A 27,678-nucleotide genomic window follows, 5' to 3' on the forward strand; every position below is an offset into this window, starting at 1 on the left:
CAGGGATTGAGACTGCCATCTTGACATCTCAATGCGATTCTCCAAACAACTGAGCTACCTGTCCAGGGCCACAGTTTTGTTTTGTTTTGTTTTGTTTTAACAGATTAGATCAGGTTTTTTCCCACTTAGAGTTCCTTTGCTCCCGTGCCTCTGCCTGAAACACCCTTCCCTCCTCAAGTCTACCTGGTGGATATTCATCATTCAAGACACACTTAGGTGTTTCCACCAAGAACGGACTGCTGCCTCCACACCAAAGCCTGCTGTATAGTGCTATCGTAGGAGTTATAGCAAATATCCAGCTCATTGTTCACAGACCTCTCTTTCTCTACTACACCGTAGGTCCTTGAGGTAGGAATCATTCCAAATTATTGACGCAGCTATACCACAAAAACGTCAGTTAGGTAGAGGCCTGTCCCCCTCCTTCCCCACAGAGTTCCTACTGAGTCCTGAAGTCATGTGTCTCCCTCACGAAAGACACGACTGAACAAATTATGGTCTCTGGACCAAAGGATGGCGGATACAAAGAAGAGAGACAAGCAGTCACAGTGAAAAGTGAAAGAGTCATGTGGAACACTAGAGCAAAGGCCCAAGCTCCTGGATCCTGCCCTGCTTCTTCCAAGACCTGGTTATCAGCGCTTCTTGGTTTCACTTATTCATTATACAATACTAATATTTTCTAGATAAAGTTCTTAACACTCACCTGTTTTCCTTGCATTGATTCATGAATGTAAGATGGTAAACACATGGTATGTTCCAACAAGGTGGGCTCACCTCTTCAATTTCAAGGAGAGAGAGAGCATTGTTTTTCTGTATATTCACTAGATACTTAATTTTTTTCATTACAAGGGAAAAAATCGAAGACCCTAGCTCCAACAAACAAGCAAATAAACTGTTCTAAATAACTTTGCACAATTTCCCACTGGATAGATGAGTATATATCTGGCTATTAGCAATTACATCACTCTTACAGAACCATAAACTACTGTACTTTTAAAAACTCTGATTTTTTTTTTTTTTTAACTATTGGATCTCAAACCAAAGTCTCTTCTAGGGATAGGATTGCTCTGCCAGACTTGGGAAATAAGGCTCGAATGTTATGGGATCCCAACATCAATACATTAGAGCCAAGAACTTGAAGGGAAAAACTGGGTGTTACTTAACCTTTTACTTACTTTGTGTCTGTAAACTTCTCAAATATTTCCTATATATAAATGCCGATAAAGACATAAAATTTTACATAAGTAGTATAATATACATATTTTGCAGCTTCTTTTTAAAAATCAGTTTATAGGAGTTCTTCACAAATTTGGAGTATGAGCCCTCTGTCAGAATGTGTTAATGATGTCTTTTGATGAGCAATTTTAGATTTTGATAAAGCCCATTAACCATTTTTTTCTTTTACGGTTACTGTTGTGTTATAAAAAATCATTGCCTACTCCAAAGTAATGAAAACATCCCCCTTATTCTCTTCTACATGCTTTATAGTTTTCATTCCCACATGTAGGCCCAGGATCCAACTCAAATTATTATTTGTGTACGGTGTGAAGCCAGGATCGTATTTTTCCATATGAACAGTCATTAAAATTTTCCTTTTCAACTGAGTGGTTTTCTAATTCTTTTACATATTTTTGTTCCTGAGAACACTTTAAAACATACCTTTTAATCTTAATCTAAGTGACCCTCAGTTGATATATTTCTCAATATAAAAGAATTTTACCTTAAGACTAATATTTTTAAAAGTATTACCAAGGGTAAGACAATCAAGTAGTAAAAATAATCTTCTGGACAAAAGAATTTTATTTCAATCTTCATCAAAATGCAGTTCATTTATAAATTCAACTCCCTTTATAAAAGCATGGTCATTTAATAAAATTTATAAATTAAATATTTTTACTATAATTTTAAGAGCAATTCTCTGTTGCAGTTGTTAAATTTTATAATTATGAAATTGTACCCTTTGCTTTTGGCAAACAATGATAGAAAGTGAAGTTTTGGATGTTATTTAACCAATAGTACTGAATGTTGGAGATTTAATTTAAAGTGGAAATGTGAGTGTTCTAAGTGTTTATGTATCTACAGTTGTTTCATGTTGTATCTCTCACTGCCACTGTCTACCTGCAGTGCACAGGAGCCTTGCTGTGTGGTGGTCATGGATCGAGATGCCTCCATCACGTGAGTGCCCCTAAACTTCACAACCTCTAAGAGAATTCTCACTTCCCCACCCCCCATTTTATCAATAAGGAAACCAAGACTCAATGAGTTTAAATATTTCCCCAAATCTATGGCTAGTAAGGGATAGAGGATGGCTGTCTATAAGGGAAGTCTGTCTGAATTCAAAACCCAAGCTCTTTTCTCTAAATAGAACTACTTTATTCTCTGGGAGAAAATGGTCGATAAACAAAAGTCAAATTACATTATTGGTAAATTACTTTTCAGCAAATCAGAGAAGCACGGTTTTTCTGAACACCTTGCTCAGGACTATGCCAGGCACTGTGAAGGACAGGTAAGAGTGTTCCCTTACCTTGCAGGACTTTATAATCTAATTGAGGAGACAACATGCGCGACACAGTTAGTGAGCAATATTAAGTAGTTGAAGATAACTGTTAAGGTAAGATCTAGAGACCAGTGATGTACGCATTTTTGAAATGAAGGGCGGTGCTGGAGGACACTGTGCTGACTCTTACAGTCAGAGTACATTAGGCAGGGCCTTGAAAGAGTGAAAGTCAGTACAGTTGAATTGAAGAAACCTCTGGCGTTTTTTGGTTTGGCATAAACAAAGAGGTAGTTTAAAATTTTTTCTTCAGCAGAAATCCTCAAGGTATCGCTGAGTGTGAAGAGCCAGTCTTGAAATTCTAGGAGCAGAACACGGGCCTGAACTAAGGTGGTGCAGGTGAGAACCTTGAAAACCCCACAATACATTACCAGGGTTAAAACTCTGTCTTCAGTAGTATTTTGCTCACTATACTTCTCACTATCAAGAAGATAAAATGATTGAAACAAAGAAAACAAAGACAAACTTAGCACTCAGCGTGCTCCCGACAATATGGAAATTCTAGATCCACATCATTTAATTTACATTGTTTTCAGTAAGTGGATTTGATTTTGTTATGAAAAAGCTGTTCAGCCCTGTGATAGTTAAACACATTTTTGAAGCCTTCTTACTCTTTTGTAGTCTTTGAAATACCAGTTCTCCCGGAAAATGGGAAGAGGGTGCCACAGATTTTTGGAATCTCTGGAATGTAAATACCAACAAAATGTGACTCATACCGGTATTACAACACATGGATTCTTTCAGTTGTCTTCAGTATATCAAAATTATTTTTATAAGGGGTTTTAAAATATCATTTTCCTAAATTATTATTATACTAGGCCCACTGAAATACCTTCTCAATCTTTTAGGTAAGTACAGTATTACAAGGACATATACCTAATACATAGTAAGTACTCAATAAGTGTTTTTTGATTGGTGAATGGGAGCATAACTCAATTATCATAATTTATTGGTAATTAATTCAGACCAAAGCAGAGAAGGATTATGAAACCAAAACATGAATAATTTAGAAGAATCTTCTTCTTAGACATTGATTCCAATGGCTTGTTTAAATTCATTATTTTGTGGTTCCAATATATCATAGAAAACTCGTTTTTTGTCAAAATGCTCTCTAATACAAAGTAAATCTTCAATGGAATAGTTATCATTTTTTCCAGTCCAAATAGTCAGGCTGTACCTGCATTAAAAAACACACACACACATACCATAATTATATAGTTAAAAGTAAAAGATAAAAAACAATAATGAGGAATTCCAATAAGCCTAAAAATAGTTACTCTCATCTGTCTCTAATCCAAATGCACATATGTGAAAACTAGCTCACAATGGTGGAATTATACTTTCCTTTCATTCCTTCATCAATATTAAAGGAGCTAGAGAGAGAAAAAAAATCACCTTACTATTGCAAAATTAGCTAGCTGCTGTATCTGCATTATAGGAATGTTAAATGGTTTTAGAAACCCAGACCGATAGCACTGAAAATGGGCCACGGTTTGGACAGAAGAACTGAGGACGCTGTACTGCGGATGAAGCAGTCAGTTGTCTCCATAAAAACTATAGCTCCGACCTGGGTTTCTTCAGTAGCCTGACCAGAGTCAAAAGCACAACTGGAAGGGATTGTGAGGAGACACAAATGTCACTGATGACCCGAACATTCACATTCACTTATACGTGGCCCCACTGTTCCTTCTGCGGGGGTTTGTATGAGACACAAGAATGCCAAGAGATGTCATTAAGAATGCCAAATGGAGTATATTTAGATCCATTTCTGGAGTTAAAAAAACAATAGCTATATACATATATCTGCATATATATAAACAATAGCTATATATAAATCTGCATATATATATGCAGATTTATTATGGGTATAAAACTATGCTCAGAATTTTAATGTTACTTAAATTGTATATTTTCAATTCTTTCAGTGACATTACTATTACATTACCCTTATTGCACCAGAGTCTAGAGAAATGCAAAGCTGTTAAGTAGTTTCATATTTATTTTCTCCATAAACATGTCAGAATCCAGGGGAAAATCTCCAAAGCATTTTTTCTGGTAGCGATAAAAAAGAGTCTAACCAAGGCATGCATTCTTGTTACATTGACACATCCCTGTCCGTAATGGTGACAGCACTCTGGAAATGTAACCAAGGAAAGTACTTTGGATTTTCTTCCGTGGCAGTATTATGTGACAAATCAAAAAGCATTTTTAAACTATGGCGGAGAACACAGAAAAGAAACAATGAGAATTACTCTGAAAGCCTATATTTTTTCTAAAATGACATCTTTACTACTGTATTTGAGCACCATGGTGACTAAACTTATGAGAAGACACAGATATGAACTGAGGTTAAATGGAGAGCTTTCCAAGTGATTTTGTGTCTTTTAATCTTTCCTCTGTTGTATTGAAACTGAAAGAGGAAAAATAAAATTGCCTAAGTGTATCTTAAATTTTATTCCTTCAAACTAATTCTCAGGTTTTATTTATAAAGCCCTTTGCATTATCAAGTAAGATATATAGAAAAATGCATGAAACATATATGTGCATTTTAACAAACTATTATAAAATGGACTCCAGTGTAACCAAAACAAATCAAGAACCAGACCATCACTGGCACCTGGAGGGGTGTCTTTCTGTCACTGCCTCATCACAAGCTTGCCGCTCCCCTGGCATCCTCACAGCTGTGGCTATTGTGCAGCCACCTCCTTGCTCTTTTTAATTTACCGGCTATATATCCATCCCTACAAAATACAGTTTAATTTTTGCCGGTTAATGAACTTAATATAAATGGAATCGTGTTATATAATATTGTTTTTGGTCTTGCTTCTTTTGCTGATATTGTTTGTGAAAATTTATCCAAGTTGAAACATGTAGCTACAATGTACTGACTTTCTTTGGAAAACAGTTTAGCACTATGTACTGAAGTTGAAAACATGAACACCCTACGACCTAGGAATTCTCCTAGAATTCCCTCCTGCAGGACCTTTAAATGCGGGCGTGAGTGTTCCCAGCCACACTCTTCGGAACGGTCAAACCACGAAACAATCTAAAGGCCGCTCAATAATACAAGAAATAAATAAATTGTGATACACAAATAACAGAATGATAGTTCTTTATAAATGTTATACTAGAGCCCTTCAGACTTACAAAAATCTTCCTGAATTCTGTGCCTAACCTGTTTACGCTCTTCATGGTATCTTCTTTCTGATGGAAAGAATTTCTGAATTGTAATGTATTCAAATTATTCAAGCATACCCTTTATGGCTAGTGATTTTTGTATCTTGTTAAGAATTCTTTCCCATCCCCAATGTTATGAAGATATTCTCTAGTGATATATTCCATTAAAGCTTTGTTGTTTTACTTTTCATATTAAAAAAAAACAAACCTCTGAAAGAGGTGGAGTTAAGAGAAACCCAAAATTAAGGCTGGAGGAAAACAAATCAACAACAACAACAAAGAAGAACCAGGGGGAGACTAAAAGAACCCACTTAGTGCAATTCCACGGAGGGAAAAGCCAAGGAAGTTTCACATGAAGGGGCTGACCTCAGTACTTCATTAAATGTTGCAGAGGTTCAACATTTGACTTGCACAAAGTGTGATTTTCAAATGAGCAATTTCAGGAGAGTGACTGGCTACATAAGAAATGGAAGATAAGAAAATTGAGACAGAATATAGAGAAAGCAGTGGGACAGTGGGAACATCCTATTTGAACATGGCAGCCTAATGCCGGCGCTACTTCCTTTCTCTCCTGAGAATCATCCCGAAGCAGCAAAAAGAACAGAAGAATTAAAATATAAACAGGATATTCAATGAAATTAAGAAAAAGTTGAGACTGAAAATTACAAAACAGGTGAAAGGTCGCCAGTAGCAAAAGACTACGGCCAGATGGGTATAGAAGGAGGCGGACTTTGCCCATGTACCCAGTTTACAGAGGAAGCCTACAAAAGACACTTACAGATGAGGGGCATATTCCACCTAAATGCTTTGCAGGGCTCCAAGTGGGACCTTCCCTGGATTACATTTGGCCCCACGAAGCAGTGGAGACGAGGAAAGAGTTTACACAGGAAAGCCAAAGGGAGTAAGACTACTCCCTGCAGCAATCCAAAATTTTGTATTTAAGAGACAGATGAAAGATTTTACTTAAAGATGCCACAGCTGCCTATCTTCACTGACTGGGGAGAAGTTAAAGGTTAAACAAACTCACACATAAGACTGTCTGGGCCACAGAATCACAGTCCTGGTTCCCCTAGAATATGAACTTCAGACAAGTTGCTGGTCCAGGAAAAACTCACTTTATTTAAAGCAGAGTAATCAAAATAAATTTGGCAGAAGTTTAATACAAGAGAGTAAAACAAAATACAAGAAAAAAAACAAATGGCAGATGAAATAATAGAAACCTCATCTTTAAACAATTACCTAATAGCTGGAACAGATATAAAACAAAAAGAATGCCACAAAGCAGATGAAAACCACAACCAAGTATTTTTTAAATGATGCAATTGCCTCTTTGAAGAAAGAACATAAAGTACAGATATGAGCACATGGAAGAGGTTTACAAGACAACAGACCAGAGATGGAGCATTAATTGGCAGAACTTAGGAAAGAAGTGGAAAATTATTAATATTACAGAAACAAGGTGAAATCTGAAGGTATACATGGAGAACAGACAATGTTGAAAATACTGTAAGGAACAGAGAGACAAAGTATAAAATCAAGTAAAATAAAAATGCAAAGAATTTAAAAGAAAAGAGAGACCAAAGAGAAAATGATGACAAAGATAAGCAAAGGAGATCTACATATTCATAACTAGAGTCCCTAAAAGAGAAATCACAGTGTTACAAATGCAATTGAACAAGCATATAAAAATGTAATTCACAGAAATATTACAGAAAAGAACGTCTGAATCTACATATTGAAAAGGAGACCATATCTTAAAAAAACTGGTATAGGAAGGTCCATATCAAGACACAGTCTAGTAAAATTACTGAGCCTCAAAGGTAAAGAACCCTTTCTACATTCAGCCTCCCATACTTCCCCCCCAAAATCAAGTCACTTATAAGGGAAAAAAAATAGCCAGGCTGGCTTCAACTTTTCCACATCAAGGTGCACACTGGAAAGCAGAAGAGCAATCCTTTCAAAGTCCTCAAGGAAAAGCACTATGAGCCAAGAATTTTACAGCCAGCAAATCTATCATTAACTATGAAGTACAAAGGTAGACATTAAGGAAAAGCATGCAGTCAACTAAAATTAGGCAAGAGGCAGTGAAGAAACACACTAATTTTATTACTGCTCATAGAAATTAACAGGTATCTATAAAGAAGTAGATTAAGCATATTTTATGAAGTAGCAGTAATACATAACCAATAGAAGAAAACTAACTTCCCAGATTATCAGAATTAAAAACACAAAAAGAAAATGTTTTTTTACACTGAAAACGTTTTTTAAAGCTATACATATAGCAAGTGTACTAGTTTAAAAATAACAGAAGCAAGACCAAACATCTGTATTACAAATAAACAAGTTAAACTTTTAAAAGAAGACCACACTTAGATTAGATTAATGGGAGCCGGGTATCTAAGCAGCTGATAAGGAGTTTAAGGACACAGAAAGGGAGGAGGCTAGAAAGAACCCTGAGGGGTTGGGTTGAAATTGGAACTGTCAGTGTGAACTCATGGGTTGTTTAAAAACATATTCACACACAGACGGGTACAGAAATGGTTATAGATATATATATGTAGGCACGTGTATACGTGTGTGTGTGGATGTATGTATACATACACATATATTTCCCAGCTCTGTCCATTGAGAGGTCCTAGAAGCAATAACACCCTAGTAGCAATGACTACTGAACTCTCAAATTTTGCTTTCTAAATACCATCTGCCACTATAATCAAGCACGGATCCTTGAAGAAATGGATGATTTGAGAATTGGGACAAGGAAAGTACATGATGAGACTGCCAAGAATGCAAGAACTGAGATTTGTCATGAAGAAATATTAAACTGACCCAGATTGAGAACATCTTTCATAACAAAGGCCTGTAGTCTTTCAGACTGTCAAGTATATGAGAGAGAGGAAAGCTGAGGACTATTCCAGACAGAAGGTGACTGATGAGACATGACAACAATGTGTAATACACTTCCTTGGACAGTTTCCTGGACTACAAAGGAATAAGAAGCTTTGTTGGAGTAGTTGGTTGTGGAGTGCATGGCAGTGTTGCTTTACCGCTGATTTCTTGATTGGGGGGGTTCACAATAGTAACACAGAAGACTGTACTTGTTTTGGGTGGTACCCACTGGAGTACTAACAGCTAATGGGGATCATGCCAGAAAAAAATATAAATAGAAAAAGAGAAAGAGGGAGTGGGGAAGGAAATGAAAGAAAGAGAAAATGGATAAATATAGGAAAATGTTAACAATTTTCTGGGAAAGGAGATATAGTTTTTTGCAACTTTTTAGACTGCAGGTCTAAACTATTTTTTTAATGACAATAAAATATCCTTTAAAAAGTCAATAAGAAATAAAACTATAAATTTATTTCTCAAAGAAAGGATAAGGCAAAGTTATTCAAGACAAACAAAAAAGACAATGTGAATTTAGATTTTTAAAAATCATTAAACAAGACCAAGAAAGAGACCTTTTAATGATAAAGATATAATTCTTCATGAAGATAAAACAGGTCAAAGAAATTTCATTGTCTCAGTGCTTAGAAAGCAATGGAAACGTTGGAGTGTGCAAGGGGTGAGAAGGTTTAAAGAGAGACTCCTGGTCAAGATGGCAGCACAGGTAAACACAGCTTGCCTCCTCACACAACCACATCAAAGTTACACAAAAACATAAAAGGAGAATGACTCAGAAATTGACAACCACGGAATTAAAGAAACCATATCCATCCAGGCTGGTAGGAAGGGCAGAGACATGGAATGGGCTGGTCCCACATCCATGTGTGGAGGATAAAAATTCAGGAGGGATAACTTAGGAGTAAGGAGTCCCAGACCCATACCATTCCCTTAGCCTAGGGTTCCAGTGCCAGAAAGATAAATCCCCATAACTTCTGGCTGCAAAATCCGGTGGGGATTGAGTTGGTAGAATAAATTTCTGGAATCCCAAGCAGTTCCCCTTAAAGAACCCACATATAGACTTACTCAGACTTATTACCTCTGAGCTCCAGCACTGGGTTAGCAGCTTGAAAGGCAGCAGTGGCATACAGGGAGGGGCTGAAGTGTCTAGCAACAAGGTGAGAGCTGAGGGACAGCTTTCTTCCAGGGAGAAAGGCGGGCAGAGGGCCATTGACCATTTTCTGAGCCCTCCCCCCACAGAGCCACAGAGCTGGCAGGCAGGTGGCATATCTGAGTCTCCATTGACCTGAATAATGCTATTTGCCCTGCTCTGGAAATCCCCCGAGACTCTGTCCTACCCAGCTTATGAGCCCACCCAAACTGTTAACTGTGACTTTTCCATGTGACTTGGTTCATGCTTCACAACTTCCTAAGTCCTATCAAACAAGCAACAGCTGGCCTCAGTAAGTCCCATACCCTTGTATCTCTTGCTAAGTGGCCCCACACTAGTACTAGCAGAAGACAGCCTGGTTTCACAGTTTGGCTTCATCTGGGAACCTCCAAGCCCAGCACAAGTAGCAGTCATCTTAGATTGATTGATAGCTCAGGCACTGTGGCCCCAGGCAGAACAAAGGTGGGGCTGACCAGGGCCTGTACCACCTGGGAAACCCCAGAGCCTGCACACCCAATGGACAGCTATGGACCACATCAGAACACCACCACCCTGCCTCTGCACAGTTGATCCTCCATGGAGGGTGAAGATTGGTGGTCAGTGGTCATAGCCAGTCCTTGCAGCTGACTGGCCTGGATAAATCCATCCCATTGACCTGCCAACAGCAATCAAGTTTCAACTATAAGAGAAGGGTGTACTCAACTCACATGAAGGGCATACACTGAGAACCCTCCTTGGGGGAGGGATAGGGGAGGTTATGCCACTGGACCCTACAGGACACCTACTACATTAGGCCAAGCTACCAAGAAAGGGAGTCATAGCAGCTATACCTAATACATAGAAACAAACACAGGGAGGCTGCCAAAATGAGGAGACAAGGAACCATGGCCCAAGTAAAAGAACTCCAGAAAAATGAAAGATCAAAACTCCAGAAAAAGAGCTAAACAAAATGGAGATAAGCAATCTATTCATTGCAGAGTTCAAAACACTGGTTACAAGGATGCTCAAGGAACTTAGTGAAGACCTCAACAGCATAATAAAGATGCAGTCAGAAATGAAGGATACACTAACTGAAATAAAGAACAACTTACAGGGAAACAACAGTAGAGTGGATGAAGCAGAGAATGAAATCAATGATTTGGAACATAAGGAAGCAAAAAACAACCAATCAGAACAACAACAAGAAAAAAGAATTCCCCAAAAACAAAAATACTGTAAGCAGCCTCTGGGACAACTTAAAGAGGTCCAACATTCGCATCGTAGGGGTGCCAGAGAAGAGAGAAAGAGCAAGAAATTGGAAATCAATTTGAAAAAATAATGAAAGAAAGCTTTCCTAATTTGATGAGGAAAATAGACATGCAAGTCCAGGAAGCACAGAGAGTCCAAACAAGATAAATACAAAGAGGCCCACTCCAAAACACGTCATAATCAAAATGCCAAAGATTAAAGATAAAGAGAGAAACTTAAAAGCAGCAAGAGAAAAGCAGTTAGTTACCTACAAGGGAGTTCTCATAAGACGGTCGGCTGATTCTCAAAAGAAACTTTGCAGGCTAGAAGGGAGTGGCAAGGGATATTACTACATAACAGTTTCAAAAGATAAAAGGCAGAAATTAGTAAGTCATAAACCAGAAAAATAAGTAAATCCAAGATCTAGTTCTTAAAAAAAAAAGAGAAAGAGATAAATCATCATCTAGTTTAATCAAGAAGCAAGAAGAAAAGCTCAAAAAAACAACGTAGGAAATTATTTTAAAGACACAGAAGAAACTAAAAGAATAAGAAACCATTTTAAGTGTCTATGTGTAAATAAATTTTAAAATCTGGATGAGATGAACAATTTTCTAGAAAAATACCATACATCAAAACTCACTCCCAAAGAAACAGAAAATCCAAGTAGACCATTTATCATATAAAAAAAAATAGGAAAAATTTTTATGAGTTAAGCTTTCCCCAAAGCACAAGGTTTAAATGGCTTCACAGTTGGGTTTACCTAGTCAAGTACAGGCCATTTCAATGTTACTTTTAATATCTCAGAACACATAAGAGGAATGAAAGGTCGCTACCTAAAAATTGAAAAGGAAAAAAAGCTACAGATCAATCTCACTTTCTTTCTTTTTTGATTTTAGAGAGAGAGAGAGAATATTGATCCATTGTTCCACTTATTTATGCATTTACATTGTTTATGCATAATTCATAAATAATTATGAGTTGTTTCTTGTAAGTGCCCTGACCAGGGATTGAACCTGCAACCTTGGCACTGAGGACAAAGCTCTAACTAACTGAGCTACCTGGCCAGGGAAATCTCATTTCCTTCCTTCCTTCCTTCCTTCCTTCCTTCCTTCCTTCCTTCCTTCTTTCCTTCCTTCCTTCCATTTCTTTCTTTCTTTTTTTAATAGATCTTATTTATTTATTCTTAGAGATGCGGGAAGGGAGGGAGAAAGAGAGGCAGAAAAACATCAAAACATGGATCAGCCGCCTCTCCCACATGCCCCAATCAGGGATGGCCACAACCCAGGCATGTGCCCTAACAGTTAATGGAACCAGCAACATTTTGCTTTGCTGGACAACACCCAACCAACTGAACTACACCAATCAGGGCAGGGCAATCTCATTTTCAAATGTAGAAATCCTAGCTAAAATATTAGCAATAAAAATGCAGCAGCACCTTAAAAAATGGTAATTTGTGATCAAGCAGGGTTTATTCTGGGAATGTGAGGATGATTCAATATTATAGAGATTAATATAATTTATTTTATTAATAGATATAGGGAGAAAAATATGGTTATTTTCATAAAAATTAAAAAGACATTTGGTAAAATTTCAGTGTCCACAGGAATATGGGTACTTCTTTAATGCATGAGTGTCTGCTTCCCTTACTCTCTACAATATGGTAAATTATCAAACTGGGTATTTTACTGGATGATTTGTGAAAATTCATTATTTATTAAAATTCTTTACATCTGACAATGTATTGAGGATAGTTTTACCAGAATCTTTTCATTTTTATGTATTCAAATATATCCAACTTTCCTTTCGTAACTCTATGGTTTGTGCTAAACTAAGAAAGGTCTTCTCTATTCTAAAACTATATAAAAAATTATCTCTTGTTTTTTTTCTTTATGCATTTAATATTTAATGTATAAATCTTTAATTCCTCTGGAAATTATTTTGAAAGAAGTATTAAGGAAAGGTGCTTTGTTTTTCCTACATAGTTGGCCTGTTGACCCAATATGAGATATTAATTAAACTTTTGTACCAATGCCTTAAAATGCCAGCTATTTTCTATACTAAGTTCCCTGATAGATTTGGGTTTATTTCTGGACTTTCCCTGCTCTTCCACTGACTAATCTATTGAAAAAAAATAGTATCAAAACTATTTCAATATCTGCACCTCTATAATATATTTGAAAATTTAATACATGGTCCAACTAATTTTTATTACATATTAAAATGACAAAAGTTTTTATGGAACAGACTTCTGAAATTACAATATAATTCAGAAGGAAACTATTTTATCCATTTTTACCTTTTTGTGAATGTATAACAATGAAAACAGTGACATTCACTGGCCACCTACTATGTGAAGAAACAGAAACAGATGTTAAGGTTCATTAAGAAGCTTCCTTCGAGTGGGAGTGTCAGCGCGCTTACAGAATCAGTGTGTGTTCTCTCTCATACACGCTGTCTTGACATAATCAGTTCTCATCCTCTGCCTCTGTCGCTCATACACACTCACATACACAGCCTGTATGGTTAAACTTATACATACCTGTTTGATTTCTTTAACAGCCAAAGTAACTGAGAACAAGACTGCCTGACTAATGCTGCTCTGACGGGGAATGTTACGGGCTGACTGAGTTCATTACATACGCATTCCATCTCCTGCACCATTGTCCAACTGTAACCTGAAATGAAAAGGAAGAAATATAACTTTTCTAATTATAATACTAAAGTCTATTACATGAAAACTAAATTACATACGCAAATTTATAGGTAATTCATTTAAATTTCCATTTGAATTCAAAGTGAATTAAAATACCACTTAATGCAAGAAAATATTTTGGGTGGAAAAAAATGTAGATAAAAATTAAATTTAATATTGTACCACAACTGATCTACAGCAAATTTAATTAAAAATTTAAATATTAAAAAGAATTTACTAATATCACAAAAGCAAAGAAAGCAAATTTTGACATAGTGGACTCTTTAAAGATTCTAAGGTTCTTGGGTACTTGCTCATCATTAATATTCTCTACAAGCTAAGATTTTCCATTCGTGTTAATTAAGTTTTCTTTCCCAACAGAAAGATGGGTACTGTGTGTTTATTAGCTGTTTAAGTAATAATTAACCTCGATTTTAAAAAATGTATTAATTATTTTTTATTGAATTTATTGAGTAACATTTAACTACAATTTTTAAATTTTGGCTAGTCCACATTTCAAATACATTTTACCTAAAATAGAAATAGTGGTGAAATTGTCTTATATATGTGTGTTTTAAATCATATTAGGACATTGTGGAAAACACACTTAACTGTTTCATAAACAGTTTCAGAAAAAATTTATATTTTTAAAATAACCCTAAACTCTATTAAAAGCAGATTGTAAAAAGTATTGGTAAGTGAGAAAACATTTCTCAGAAGCTTATGTGAATATATTAGTTTAGCGGCTAAATTTCTCATGAAAGAAGGAAAATGTCTGATTTCCTTTAAAATCTGAAAAATTATAATTAGAAAAAATTGCTAATGGAAGATATGTACTTACATTACTATAAACTTATAAACTCTTTTTTCTAAAATTTCTGGCATAAGAAGTAAGAGAGGATAAAACACATGCTTGTAACAACAAGTGACCAGTGGGGAAAAGCCTTAAAACCTTCGACACCAACATGACTTAAAGACCTGGTTTAACTCAGTTCAAGCCTGAGGTTAAAGCCTGAGTTAAAAAGTGACTAAAAGGAGTACAGGATCAGTAAGGAAGTTACTAAATCATTTCTAGTTTACCTTCTTTAAACACTTTAAATTTTAATGCTACATTTTTAAATGAAAGTAATAAAAATTAAAATGATTAGAACATTAAACTAGAATTAAGTTAAAACATTATTTTTTCCTCTCAGTCATATCAACTGTTGGTCTAGGGGGTTATAACCTAAACGTCACTACTCACTAGATAGCAGTTATTCTAATATCATGTTAGACTTAAAAACTTTATATCTAAAAACAGTAGCAAATAAGTAATTTAAAAAATGCCCTGAACACAGGATAAAGGCTAACATCTCCACAGGTTCTGAATACCTTCTTAGTTTATCATTTTTACCATATGAACAGATGTCCCAGAGCATCTGATTGCTTACTGGCTGTTTACCTGAAAATCACTACCTAGGGAGTAAGAAGAAATTGAAAGATGAGTAAGTGTGATAAGTTCCAGCCAGGAAAATGAAGCTGAAAGTATCAGATGCATCTGTAGGACTATGAAGAAAAGAAGAGATGGAGCCTAGAGGAGAGTCTCATGGCCTCCCACTCTCCTGTCCGGCCAACGACAGTGACGGCACCAAGGTCCCAGCACCTCAGCTGGAGCCCCTTCCAATGTCTAGGGAGCCTGTGCTCTTCAACCACACCCGCACTACTTCCAGCCTCCCACCACTGAGGAGCTCTTATGACCACTTCTTTATCTTTCGTCTGACACAGGGAGTTTGCTCCACAGTCAAAAGAAAACAAAGACTACAGAATGTTTTACAAGTTCAAAGAGACCGACCGACTCAGGATTTGTTTAATGAGGCAGCTCTCATTGCTCTAGACCTTGCAAATGAATATTTCCCATGGAAGCCTGGTGATAGAATGTCACCAATGAGTGCAGTGTCTGTCTAAAAAAATAGAAAGAAGAATCATACACACATCTAGGGACGGACCTTTCTCTCCATTAGACTCTTACATTTTGTGGAATGTGTCTTTTGTTTTGTACTAATGGTATTTATTTTTATATTAGGAGTATATTTTAATTTGACCAAGAAGAAATACATTTTTGAAATTATTACCTTCGTTGACTTTCTCAGGATGCCATCCTGTTGTCCAACCCAGGGAAAATGTCACGTCTGGAAAGAAGGATGTCACAGTGTCTATAAAAGGTTTTGCATCCACTACTCTGCTATTCCCATTTGGACCGGGAAGAATATCAGCATTAATCCACACAGGACGCTTCAGATGCCTCTTCACATTTTCCAAGAGCATCATGGATGGTTCTACAGCTGCCAGACTGAAAATACAGTTTGTTGTCAGTGAGGGATATTCATAAAGTGAGAGTGAAAAGAAGTTCTTTTAGACTAGTAGTTTTAATGTTCTCAAATTTATAATAAAAGTATAATACAATAGTCCTGGCCAGATGGCTCAGTTGGTTGGAACATCGTCCCATGCACCAGAGTCACAGGTTTGATTCCCTGTCATGGCACAAACCTAGGTTGAAGGTTTGATCCCCAGTCAGGGTGCATACAGGAGGTAACCGACCTTCTTTCCTTCCCTCCTTCCTCCCTTCCTTCTTCTCTCTCTCTCTCCCCCCCTTCCCATCTCTAAAAATCAATAAATATATCCTCAGGTTTTCTTTTTAAAAAGTATAATACAATAATGCTTGAGTTAAATAAAATCAAAGATCACATAGCACCAGAGAGGAAAGTTAACACATGCCACTCACGAAATGTTGACTTATTATTCATGAAGGCACCTTAAAGCTTCTATAAATGTATAAATAATGACAATTGTTGGTAGATGGAGGTTTCAAAACTGCATATTAGGATCACCCAGTATAAAAACAATTTTTAAAAAGATACAGAGTCACTCATCAGAGACTATATAAATAAGCTTTTAAAATCAGAGAAACTCATAAGCTACAAATTCACATCGATGAAAATACTCAAAGTGCACGCCGGCACCACGTCTCTGGTGGTGGCTCATGACCTTGGAGAAAAGAACCTCTTTTCTTTCATGTATTCTTGCGCGAACCTGGACAATAAACACATTTCTAAAAATGATTGCAAAGTATAAAATTATAAAATTTCCTTAAGGCTTTTATAAACTTTACTTTTTCCCTTTATTTTAAACACATTTTCTGGAAAGTAGAGACAACTATATTTTAGTTACTTTTAAATAAAAAAGCAACTTCACTCTTTTTATTTCCCAACATCGATTCTGACAACTAGAGATTTGGAAACAATCAGATTTAGTTTTTGGGTTTTTAATTTTGTTTGTACTCACACAAGGACATTTTTTCAGTGCCTTTAGAGAGAAAGGGAAGGAGAGAGGAAAGGAGAGAAACACGGATAGCTTGCCTCCTGCCTGGATCTGGGATTGAACCTGCAGCCTAGGCATGTGCTCTGACCAGGAATCGAACTCACAACCTTTTGGTTACAGGATGACGCTCTAATCAACTGAGCCACACTCGCCAGGGCAACAATAATATTTTAGCTTACATAATTTTTCCTTTTAAAAAATGTATATACAAACTTTACTGGAAAACTACACTAGTTATAATTCTGAACTACTACTAAACATTTAAGGCCTATGTTGATTTCTAAGAAAATTAGCTTTTAATGAAAATTTCAATGGGAGCAAAGAATTTTGGAGATGGGTGTTAGAGGGAAAAACATTCAGCACCCTCTTCTCACATTCCTGTCTTTCCACCTAAGTGACTGAAATCCTTCTGCCTATGCTTCTACTCTTTTCACTTCACTGCTGTTGGGCCCTCTACTTTAAGAAGAGAAACTGATAATCCCATGATTTCTTGGGTCTTGTTTATTAGTGAGCAAGAATACTGTGCATTAAAACCAGAGGGAACCAGCCTGCAGCCTTTTACTCTGCTCCCGTGTAGTAAGCTATTTTTTCTCCCTCTTCTGCCCCTGGAATGGAGGCCCTAGATTTATATATATTAATCAAAAATTTTCTTCAATTACAGTCTACTGTCAATATTAGTTGATACTGGTTTCAGGTGTACAGTATAGAGGTCAGACAATCACATACTTTACCCAGGGTTCCCCCCGATATTTCCAGTACCCAACTGGCACCATACATGTTGTTCCAATATCATTGACTATATTAATTATGTTGTACTTCACATCTCTGTGACTATTTTGTAACTACCAATTTGTACTTCTCAATCCCTTCACCTTTTTCACCCAGTCCCCCAACCCTTCTCTCCTCTGGCAACTGTCAGTCTGTTCTCTGTATCTATGAGTCTGTTTCCGTTTTGTTGTCCGTTTATATTGTTCTTTAGATTCCACATATAAGTGAAATCATATGGTATTTGTGTTTCTCTGACTAACTTATATCACTTAGCATAATTCCTTCTAGGTCCGTCCTTGTTGTCACAAATGGTAAGATTTCATTCTTTTTTTTAGATGCCCTAGACTTTAGTGGATTAATAAACTCGGATCTTGCAGACTCTAATTTAGATGCAGTCATTTCTCTGTCTCGAACACTCTCTGCCTTGAAGGGTATCAATATCATGCTAAAAACCACAGTTCTAAGAATCTGACATTGCACTTCCTACAAATTCTCCCATTTTTGGTAGCAAGTAACTTGTACTTGTGACTCCAAAGCTTACCTGTCTGCAAGTCCTATGGGGGTGTGCTCTTCCTGGGGGCAGTAGGGGGGAACCCTGAAACTCTCTTCCAGAAAGGACTCTGATTTCTTAGGAAACCCGGTGTCTGTAGAGGTTGTGGGGACTTTTTAGGCTTTCTCAATTCAGTAAGCTGACATGGGGCAATTTAACAGTGGTTTTTCCATTTGACGATTTCTAGTGTCAAATAGCATCTTCTCCCCTAAATTGAAATTCCACCAGCATACGTAAGTGTCTAGTGCCGTAAGGAGCTATGACACAGAACACGATGAAGCAGGAATTTAATACACATATTCCATTTTATATGTAAATATTTTAATTACCACTAATGTAGAATACAAATATATAAAGTGATGATGCCTTCCCTTACCAGAAACTTAAATAAGAAAAACAAAACCTACATTAAGAAAAACATAAAACCTTACTAAGAAAAATTAAACTTTTGTTGTTATAGTTCTTAAGTTTTTCTAGAACTTGACAAAATAATTCTAAAAGAGTAAATGTGGAGGAAAAGCCTGGAAGAATCAACATTGCAAATACTGCAGAATGACCCACCCCTCCTAGATAATCTATAAGCGCCATGTAATTCTCATTGAAAAGACCAGTGGCCGACATTCTCACTTCCTCCGTGTATCGGTACTGGGCTTCCGGTGAAGAGCTACCGGAAGGTTTGCCGCGGTGACCACTTGAAGAGGGAAGTCTCGAGCAGAATACTACCTAAAATTTCTCTTTGCTTAGGACTTTTCTAAATCCCTAGAAAAAGCCACAAACTTAGTTTTTATAGAATAGGTTCTTTTTCTAAATAGTTACTTGTATGTCAAACTTCTGAGTATCACATCCTATTTTCCTATTAATTTCTGGGGGTAACACAATAAAAATCATGCTCAAAATTGCAATAAACCATTTAAAATTACATTTAAAAGAAATAATTATCATCAGAGATAGTTTTATTGTTGTTGTTTAATTTATTGATTTGAGAGAGAGAAACATCGATTTGTTGTTCCACTTGTTTACGTGTTCATTGGTTGCCTCCATAATCCCTGACCAGATATCGAACCCACAACCTTGGCACAACCAGACAATGCCCTAACCAGCTAAGCTGCTTGGCCAGGGCCCCATTTCGATTTAGATAGAAGCACAAAGTCAGTCAGGCACAGATATAAGAGGATATTAACTTTCTCCCCCCACCAGAGTTATTCTGTAACAACTAGAGCACTGAACATATATGTACAAATACCTCTTGAAATCCAGCTTGATGCCTTTATTGCTTTTCGCAATTTCAGTCAGCCATTCCTGTAGAGTATTATCACTGCTTGATTCAGGAGGATGGGCCATGATTGGTTGGCCATGGTCTGACCCATTACTGGGAAGGAGGACATCAGCCTCTATCATGTGAGCAGTACCTGTCCAAATAAAAGAACTTAATGCTAACAAAATAGGGACTGCAGAAGATTCCATGTCCGGTATCCTTTTGAGGAAGATAAAAAGAATAATAGAAAACTACCATTTACTGAGTAACTACTAAGTGTTAGGTACTGTGCTAGGTCTTTACACGTTGTTTTTGTTTTTTACAAATGGGCAGGTATTTGGTGAGGAGTTAAATTACCATTCCCACACAGTGTTTCAGCTGTTGCCATATTATTTAATTTCTTCCCAGTATATAGCAAAGCGAGTATACAAAAGAAGGCTGAATAACTATTTATTTAAGTTTCTGAGAATAAAAATATTACTTTTATCTTCTTACTCCTTAAATGAGAAACTGCAAATATTTATAGCTTATGTTTCAGATTCCTTTCTTTGACTTAACAGCTTAGCTACTGTTTAAAAGCTGTGGACAAAAAAGGGGCTATCTAGTGATAGACGTTCACTGCCCTCTGGGGCTACAGCCAATGGGGGTCCTTCATGGGAAAAGGCTGAGAGAATGCTATAGTGTTCATCAATATAATGGAGATATACATAGATATAGATTATAGATTATAGATAGATATAGATATGATTATAGATGGAGTTAGCAAGCCAGAAAGAAGTCTTGGTTTCTAGCTGAGGCACAAATACTGCCCACAGCAATTTATTATAAATTAGTATGCAATGGCTTCACCCATCCATTCAACAAAGAGTTATTGAGCCTCTCCTTAGTACACCGTGAAGCACAAAAATATGTAAAAGACAAGATCCTGGTCTTAAAATTTTTACTCAAATCACTACAGTGTAATATAAGCAAGTGCAATAATACAGGAGAGTTTCAAATAAGACATACAAAAGGCAAATCACTTCTAGAAAATAAGAAGTTCTTCCATTATGGAAATTTGTTCATTTTGTAAACAAAATGAGATCCTTTATAAAAATGGTTATGTCAGCTTATCACCCTGGTCAGGTGGCTCAGCTGGTTGGAGCACTGTCTCATACACCAAAAGGTTGTAGGTTCCATTCCTGGTCAGGGCACATGCCTAGGCTGCGGGTTTGATTCCAGGTGGGGTGCATGCGGGAGGCAACCAATTGATGTTTCTCTCCCACATGGATGTTTTTTTTCTCTCTCTCTAACATAAATAAAATCAATAAACACATCCTCAGGTGAGGATTAGAGGGAAAAATGTTTATATCAGCCTATAATTTACACTTGGATCATCTCTGGTACCTGCAAAAATGCTCAGATATCAAAAAAGGAGTTGAGTTCATCTACCATCCAATGTGAATATGAGCAATCACACTGACTTACTTTTCAGCGCCTCCTGCATCTGTGCCTTGTGGTTGGCTGCGTGATACCAAGTGATCTGGGCGCCGTCTTCTGTAGTGATCTGGCTATTTCTCAGAAAATACTGAAGTATGTTTTCACTCCAAGATCCTAAAACAACAGCGTTTGCACAAAAAAGAGTAGACTGTTTTACATGGAGTAAAAAAAATTTACTCCATGAACTAATCAGCTGGTAAGACACTGAGAAAAAGTAAAATTTGACTAGAGAATGGAGGAGCATATAACTTCAAACTAACATGCATGGACTTCGCAACCTCTCTGTATGTTGGGCTACAGAATACAGGAGAGAATTAGCTGTAGCATCCACTACTGCCCAGGCAGCTTCTTACCCAAACACGTGGCCCTATTTAGCATATGTAATAGAGTCTGAGACTTTAAGATGAAAATACTAGGCCATCATTTTTTAAATATTTAAGTTATGCATTTTATTTTTTTTTATTTTTTAAGATTTTATTTATTTATTTTTAGAGAGAGGGGAAGGGAAGCAGAAAGAGAGGGAGAGAAACATCGATGTGTGGTCGCCTCTCACACGCCCCCTATTAGGGACCTGGTCTGAAACCCAAGCATGTGCCCTGACTGGGAATTGAACCCGTGACCCTTTGGTAAGCAGGCCGGCACTCAATCCACTGAGCCACACCAGCCAGGGCTTAAGTTATGTATTTTTAGAAGGCACATTAATTACAACAGATATGTCTAACAATGCAAAAATAATTAAATCTTAGTATAATCTCAAGATAAAATACGTGACTAATGTAGCTGTTAAGAATGAAGTCTTTGAGATACACCAGCAGATTCACAAAAAAGGTAATCATGCATGTCACCAGAACAAACTAAATGCTAGTTAATGGTGCACACGGGATGTGTCCTCAGCACCATTCAACTAAACACACTACAGTCAAAATTTTTATAAGGGCAACTTACGTCTTAATGATAAAATACCAAGACTCCAGAAATTTAAAAATTTTAAGTAAAAGTTCTTCTTGCCCTGATAATGGATGAAACTGCCACCTGACACTTAGTCGCAACTATATAGAGAGAATTTAAGAAGACCCCAATTATCTATGATCTAGGATATTTAGTACTATTTAAGTAGGCTGTAACTCTGAAAATTGGGCAAAGAGGCAAAATTAGTTGCAATTTTTATTTTTTGCATGTGTTTCTTTTTTCTTTCCATCACCATATAGTCACTTTATACCTCCCACCTCACCCCCTGCAATCACCACACTGTTGTCCTGTAACTTTTAAAATTAAGACTTTTGGGGGAGTAGTTTTAGCTGTACAGAAAAAAATTGAGTGAAAGGTACAGCGAGTTCACATATGACCCTCCCCCTATTCTTACATCTTTTTGTGGTGATGAAAATTTTAAAAAATTGATTGTAGTGACAGTTACACAACTCTAAATACATTAAAAAAAGCCAATAAATTACATGCTTTGAATGAGTGAATTGTAAGGTATGTAAATTATCTCAAAAGGAAGAAAAAAAGAAAAAAGCTCTTAATAAAGAAAAATACATCCTTGGCCCAGAAATTCCACTTTCATAAATTTTCATAAATTTACCCCATAAACAGATATGCTTATATGTGGGTAATGACACATTTTGATACAAAATATTTATTGCAGCATTGCTTGTAGTGGCAAAAAAGTTTTATCTATGCAATAGAACATTATTCAGCCATTAAAAAGAATGAAGCAAATCTATATGCACAGATACAGTGTAACCCCAAGACACATTAAGTGAAAAAAAAGCAAGGTAGAGACGCGTGTGTGTGTATGTGTGTGTGTGTGTGTGTGTATTCACTAGGGCCACATCAGTCTCACAGTTGCCTTCAAAGGGCCAAATGTAATTTCAACTCCTTAACAGTTAAGGAGTAGTTACATTTAAGCAGTCTTAAAATTATTTCAGCCCTTTGAAAGCAACCGCGAGGCTGACGTGGCCCCTGGTGAAAATGAGTTTGACACCCCTGCTCTAGAGGATGAGAAAGGCAAGAAGGCTGATTTTCCCCCAGAGCCATCCAGAGGGCGTGCGGCCATGCTGACACTGGTTTTAGCTCAGTGGGACCCATTTCAATTTCTGACCTCCAAAACTATATAATATATACCTGTGTTGTCCTAAGCCACTAAAAACTAATGCTTTAGAAAACTAGTTTGTATGTTTTTTAAATAGTAAGAGAAAATTTAAAAAGAGATATATAGTATATGATGGCAAGTATACTATGACCTTAACTGTATTTTCTTAAAAGAAAGAATTGTTAGAAAATAGGAGCATACCAGAAACTTACTATTGGTGCCTCTGAGTATTGTCGTTATGTGGATTTCTTTCCTACATGGTCTACAATAAGCGTGCATTATATTTACAGTCAGGAAAAAACTTAAACTGAGAAAAGGATGAAGGATACAATGTTAATACACTTAACTCAATTGAGTTCCTATATATGAGCAATGAACAAGTGGAATTTGAAATGAAAAATAACACCATTTACATTAGCACCCAAAACCTGAAATACTTAGGTATAAATCTAACAAAATATGTACAAGATCTATATGAGGAAAACTGCAGAACTCTGATGAATGAAATCAAAGAACTAAATAGAAAGATGTTCCATGTTCATGAATAGAAACACTCGATATTGTCAAGATGTCAGTTCTTCCCAACTTGCTCTAGAGATTCAAGCAATCCTAATCAAAATCCCACCAAGTTATTTTCTGCCTACTGACAAACTGATTCCAAAGTTTATATGGAGTCCATAAAACCCAGAAGAGCTAACACAGTATTGAAGGAGAACAAAGCAATGACACTACCCAACATTAAGACTTACTATAAAAATACAGTAATCAAGACAGTGCAGTATTAGTGAAAGAACAAACAGATCAATGGACAAAGAATGGAGATCTCCCAAATAGACCCCCATAAGCAGTCAACTGATTTTTGACAAAGGGACAAAGGCAATACAATGAAGCAAAGAAAGTCTTTCCCACACATGGTTCTCAGACTGCACATCCACATACAAAAAATGAATCTAGACACAGAACTTACACCTTTCACAAAAATTAACTCAAAATGGATCATAGACCTAAATGTAGAATGCAAAACTATAACACGCCTAGAATATAGGAGAAAATATAGATGACCTTGAGTGTGTCAATGACTTTTTACATATATACCAAAGGCACCATTCATGAAATAAGATTAGCTGGATTTAATTAAAATGAAAAACTTCTACTCTGGGAAAGACAATGTCAAGAGAATAAGACAAGCCACAGATTGGGAGAAAATATTTACAAAAGACACATCAGATAAAGGACTGTTATCCAAAAATATAAAAAGAACTCTTAAAACTCAACAATAAGAAGCAATCCGATTAAAAAAATGGGCCAAAGACCTCAACAAGCAATTCACTAAAGAAGATGAACATATGGCAGTCATAAAAGGTGTTCCACAGGATGTGTCCTAAGAGAAACACAGAACAACAGAGTACAACTACACACCTATTGCAGTGGCCAAAACCCAGAACACCAATAACACCAAATGCGGGCGAGAATGTGAAGCAACAGGAACTCTTATTTATTGTTGGTGGGGATGCAAAATGACACAGACACGTTGGAAGACAGTTTGGCAGTTTCTTATGAAACTAAGCATACTTTTACCATATGATCCAGTTCGATCCCTGCTATTTACCCGAAGGAGTTGAAAACGTATGTCTACACAAAAACCTACACATGGATGTTGACCACAGCTTTTTTCACAATTACCAAAATTTGGAGGCAACCAACATGTCCTTCAGTGTGTGAATAGATAAACTGTGGCACATCCAAACAATGAAATATTGTTTGATGCTAAAAAGAAATGAGCTATTAAGCCAAAAAAGGACATAGAAGAAAATTAAATGCATATTGCCAAGTGAACGAAGCCAATATAAAAGGGTGACATACGTATGATTCCAACTATATGACATTCTGGAAAAGGCAAAACTATGGAGACAGTAAAAAGATCAGTGGTTGTCAGGGATTGGGGAGGGGTAAGGGATGAGTAGGTGGAGCACAGAGTATTTGGGTGCAGAGAAACCATTTTGTATGATACCATAACGATGAGTACGTGCCATTATACATTTCTCTAAGCCCACAGAATGGACAGCACCAAGAGAAAACCCTGGTCAACAGTGGACTTAGGTGATTATGATGTGTCAATGCAGGTTCACAACTGTAACTCGCCGGGACAATGTTGATAATGGGGAGGCTACCCATGTAACCAGTTAGGGGATATACGGAGATTCGGGTCTTCCCGCTCAATTTTCCTACGAACCTAAGACTTCTCTTAAAAAAAAATCTTTTTAAAAAGGGCGCAATATGGTTGCCGTTCTGGTCGCCCCAAACGCTTTATTCTCTTAACACCCACGGCGGGAACCAAGGTTCAGGCCAGCGGACTGAGGGTGCACGCTGAGAATGCGGGTCGCGAGGATCTGAAAAAGGGAGGGGTGCTGCCAGAGGAGTCTCTCAAAGCTCCCCTAGCACCCCCGCACGGGGCCAGAGACAGTGCAGGTCGTGGAGCCAATTCTGTGGAGCGGGGATCGTCGCTTACCAGGGCCCCCAGCTGTCGTTGCCATGGTGACGGACGCCTGCAGTCCGCGCAGGCGCTAAGCCGTGGGCATCGGCGAAGAGCTGTCACTGGTGGCGCGGAAAACCGACTCCACGACCGGGCGAGGAGAGGCCTGCTAGGGCCGCCTGGGAGGAACCTTGCGCGGCGGAGGCGGAAGCAGCGTGGGGGTGGGGGTGGGGTGCGCACGCCCAGAGGCTGTGGCTCGAGTTTCGCTTGCGCGCAGACTCCGTTTCGCGTCCTGGTGTTGTACGAACTGTTCTTTGGGAAGGTGGTCAAAACACCGGTGGTTGTGAACACCCCCGGCCCGGTCAGGGAACCCAGAGGCCGAGAATGAGACCCAAGATTGAAAGCAATTACTGGTGTGGGGTACGAATTTCCAAAGCTGGTTATAGTTTCTCTTTTTAGTTTTAGTAGCATCCTAAAATGAATGGAATCATTCCTTCATAAAAAATTAGTGTCTCTGCCCGGGTACGGAACTGATAACCTGAAAGTTTCCTGTCCCCTTCTCTCTTTACCAGTGTTCACTCAGAAAACACTCTATCTAGCAAGTAGGTTCTCACATCCACTGCCTTCTTTTGCCCTCCTTAATTCCTTACTTTCTACAACCATTCCGGAAATGGAGAAAAAACACCCCGCCGAGTCGGATTTATCTGAATTAGCATTGGCAGTTTCTGGTTCTGTGACTAATACGATTTACTCTATCAGGTGTAAAATTAGAACGACTACATAGCCGATGCATAACACAAAGGCAGCTCTTCTCACCCAGCCCTTCGGATTTTAATATACTGAAGTCTTTCGAGACTTGAGTTGTAATTATTTAAATCTCTCTTCAATCAAGATTCCATTTTCTCTGCATATTCTCTAGCTTAATCAAAAGGATTTCTTGAATTTCAGGAAACACTAAATTTTAACAACTTCAACTTTCAGCTGCATTTTTTAAAAAAACTTTGAGATATGCAATCGATTGATTTGTACTTGATTTGCATTCCCCTTATAATTTAAGATGTATGCATTTTAAGTGTACAATTCATTGTATTTGTAGTGTAGTCAAGATTTATGCAGCCAGCACCACAGTCAACTTTAGAACATTTTCATCACCCCAAAGCAGTCATTCCACATTTCCCCCCAGCCCTAAGCAACTACTACTAATCTACTTTCTGTCCCTGCAGGTTAAACTCTTCTGGGCATTACATATAAATGGAGTGATACAATATATAGTCTTTTGTGGCTGGCTTCTTTCACTTGGATTAATATTTTCAAGGTTCATCCATATTGTAGTGCGTACCAGTACTTGATTCTTTTTTATGGCCAAAAAAAATCCCATTGTTTGCATATGGCACATTTCATTTGTCCATTCATCAGTTGATGTACATTTGTGTTGTTTCCATTTTTTGTCTACTAATGAATAATGATGCTACGAACATTCATGGACAACTTTTAAGTGGAAGTCTGAAGTATGTGGACTCTTGGGTATATATACCTAGGAATGGAAATGCTGGTTCACAAAGTAGCTTTATATTTCACTTTTTGAGGAACTGCCAGAGTTTTGCAAAACAACTATACCATTTTACATTCCCACAGCAATGCATGAGAGTTCCAGTTTCTCCACATCCTCACCAACACTTTTATCTGTTGTTTTTTTCATTGATTACAGCCATACAAGTTGACATGAGTAATATCTCATTGTGTTCGTGATTTGCATTTCCCTAGTGAGTAATAATGTTGAGCATGTTTTCAAGTGCTTATTGACTATTCATATATTTTCCTTGAAGACATGTCTATTCAAATCATTTGCTTATTTTTACATTGGGTTATTTGTGGGGTTTTTGTTGAGTTGTAAAAATTCTTTTTAAAATTATATTTTATTCATTATGCTATTACAGTTGTCCTGATTTTTCCCCCTTAGCCCCCCTCCACTCAGCAGCCCCTACTCCCTCAGGCAATACCCCCAC

The 27,678-nt window shown here is 37.3% G+C and overlaps 1 protein-coding gene across 2 annotated transcripts; it reads right to left on the minus strand.

Moving 5' to 3' along the window:
* Positions 1 to 73: 73 nt before the first annotated feature.
* FAM151B (family with sequence similarity 151 member B) lies at positions 74 to 25,875 on the minus strand. 2 transcript variants are annotated; one of them, XM_024563623.3, is made up of 6 exons: positions 25,709 to 25,875; positions 21,096 to 21,221; positions 19,617 to 19,782; positions 15,810 to 16,027; positions 13,546 to 13,681; positions 74 to 3,728 (listed from the first exon to the last, which is right to left on the minus strand). In XM_024563623.3, the coding sequence occupies exons 1-6, from the start codon at positions 25,731 to 25,733 to the stop codon at positions 3,575 to 3,577; spliced, it is 825 nt and encodes a 274-aa protein (XP_024419391.1). In that variant the 5' UTR covers positions 25,734 to 25,875; the 3' UTR covers positions 74 to 3,574. The 2 variants fall into 2 exon arrangements, with proteins under 2 accessions (XP_024419391.1, XP_024419392.1); XM_024563624.3 differs by lacking the exon at positions 21,096 to 21,221.
* Positions 25,876 to 27,678: the final 1,803 nt, after the last annotated feature.

This window comes from Desmodus rotundus, chromosome 1 (genome assembly GCF_022682495.2).
Source record: "Desmodus rotundus isolate HL8 chromosome 1, HLdesRot8A.1, whole genome shotgun sequence".
Taxonomy (NCBI): Eukaryota; Metazoa; Chordata; class Mammalia; order Chiroptera; family Phyllostomidae; genus Desmodus; species Desmodus rotundus.

Bases quoted from the DNA above. Each gene is read 5' to 3' on its own strand.
- FAM151B (XM_024563623.3), bottom strand. From the start codon at position 25,733: ATGGCAACGACAGCTGGGGGCCCTG. The intron at 21,222-25,708 runs GTAAGCGACGAT...CTGTTGTTTTAG, and splicing joins AACGACAGCTGGGGGCCCTG to GATCTTGGAGTGAAAACATA. The intron at 13,682-15,809 runs GTAATAATTTCA...TTTTCATTTCAG, and splicing joins TCCTGAGAAAGTCAACGAAG to GTTACAGTTGGACAATGGTG.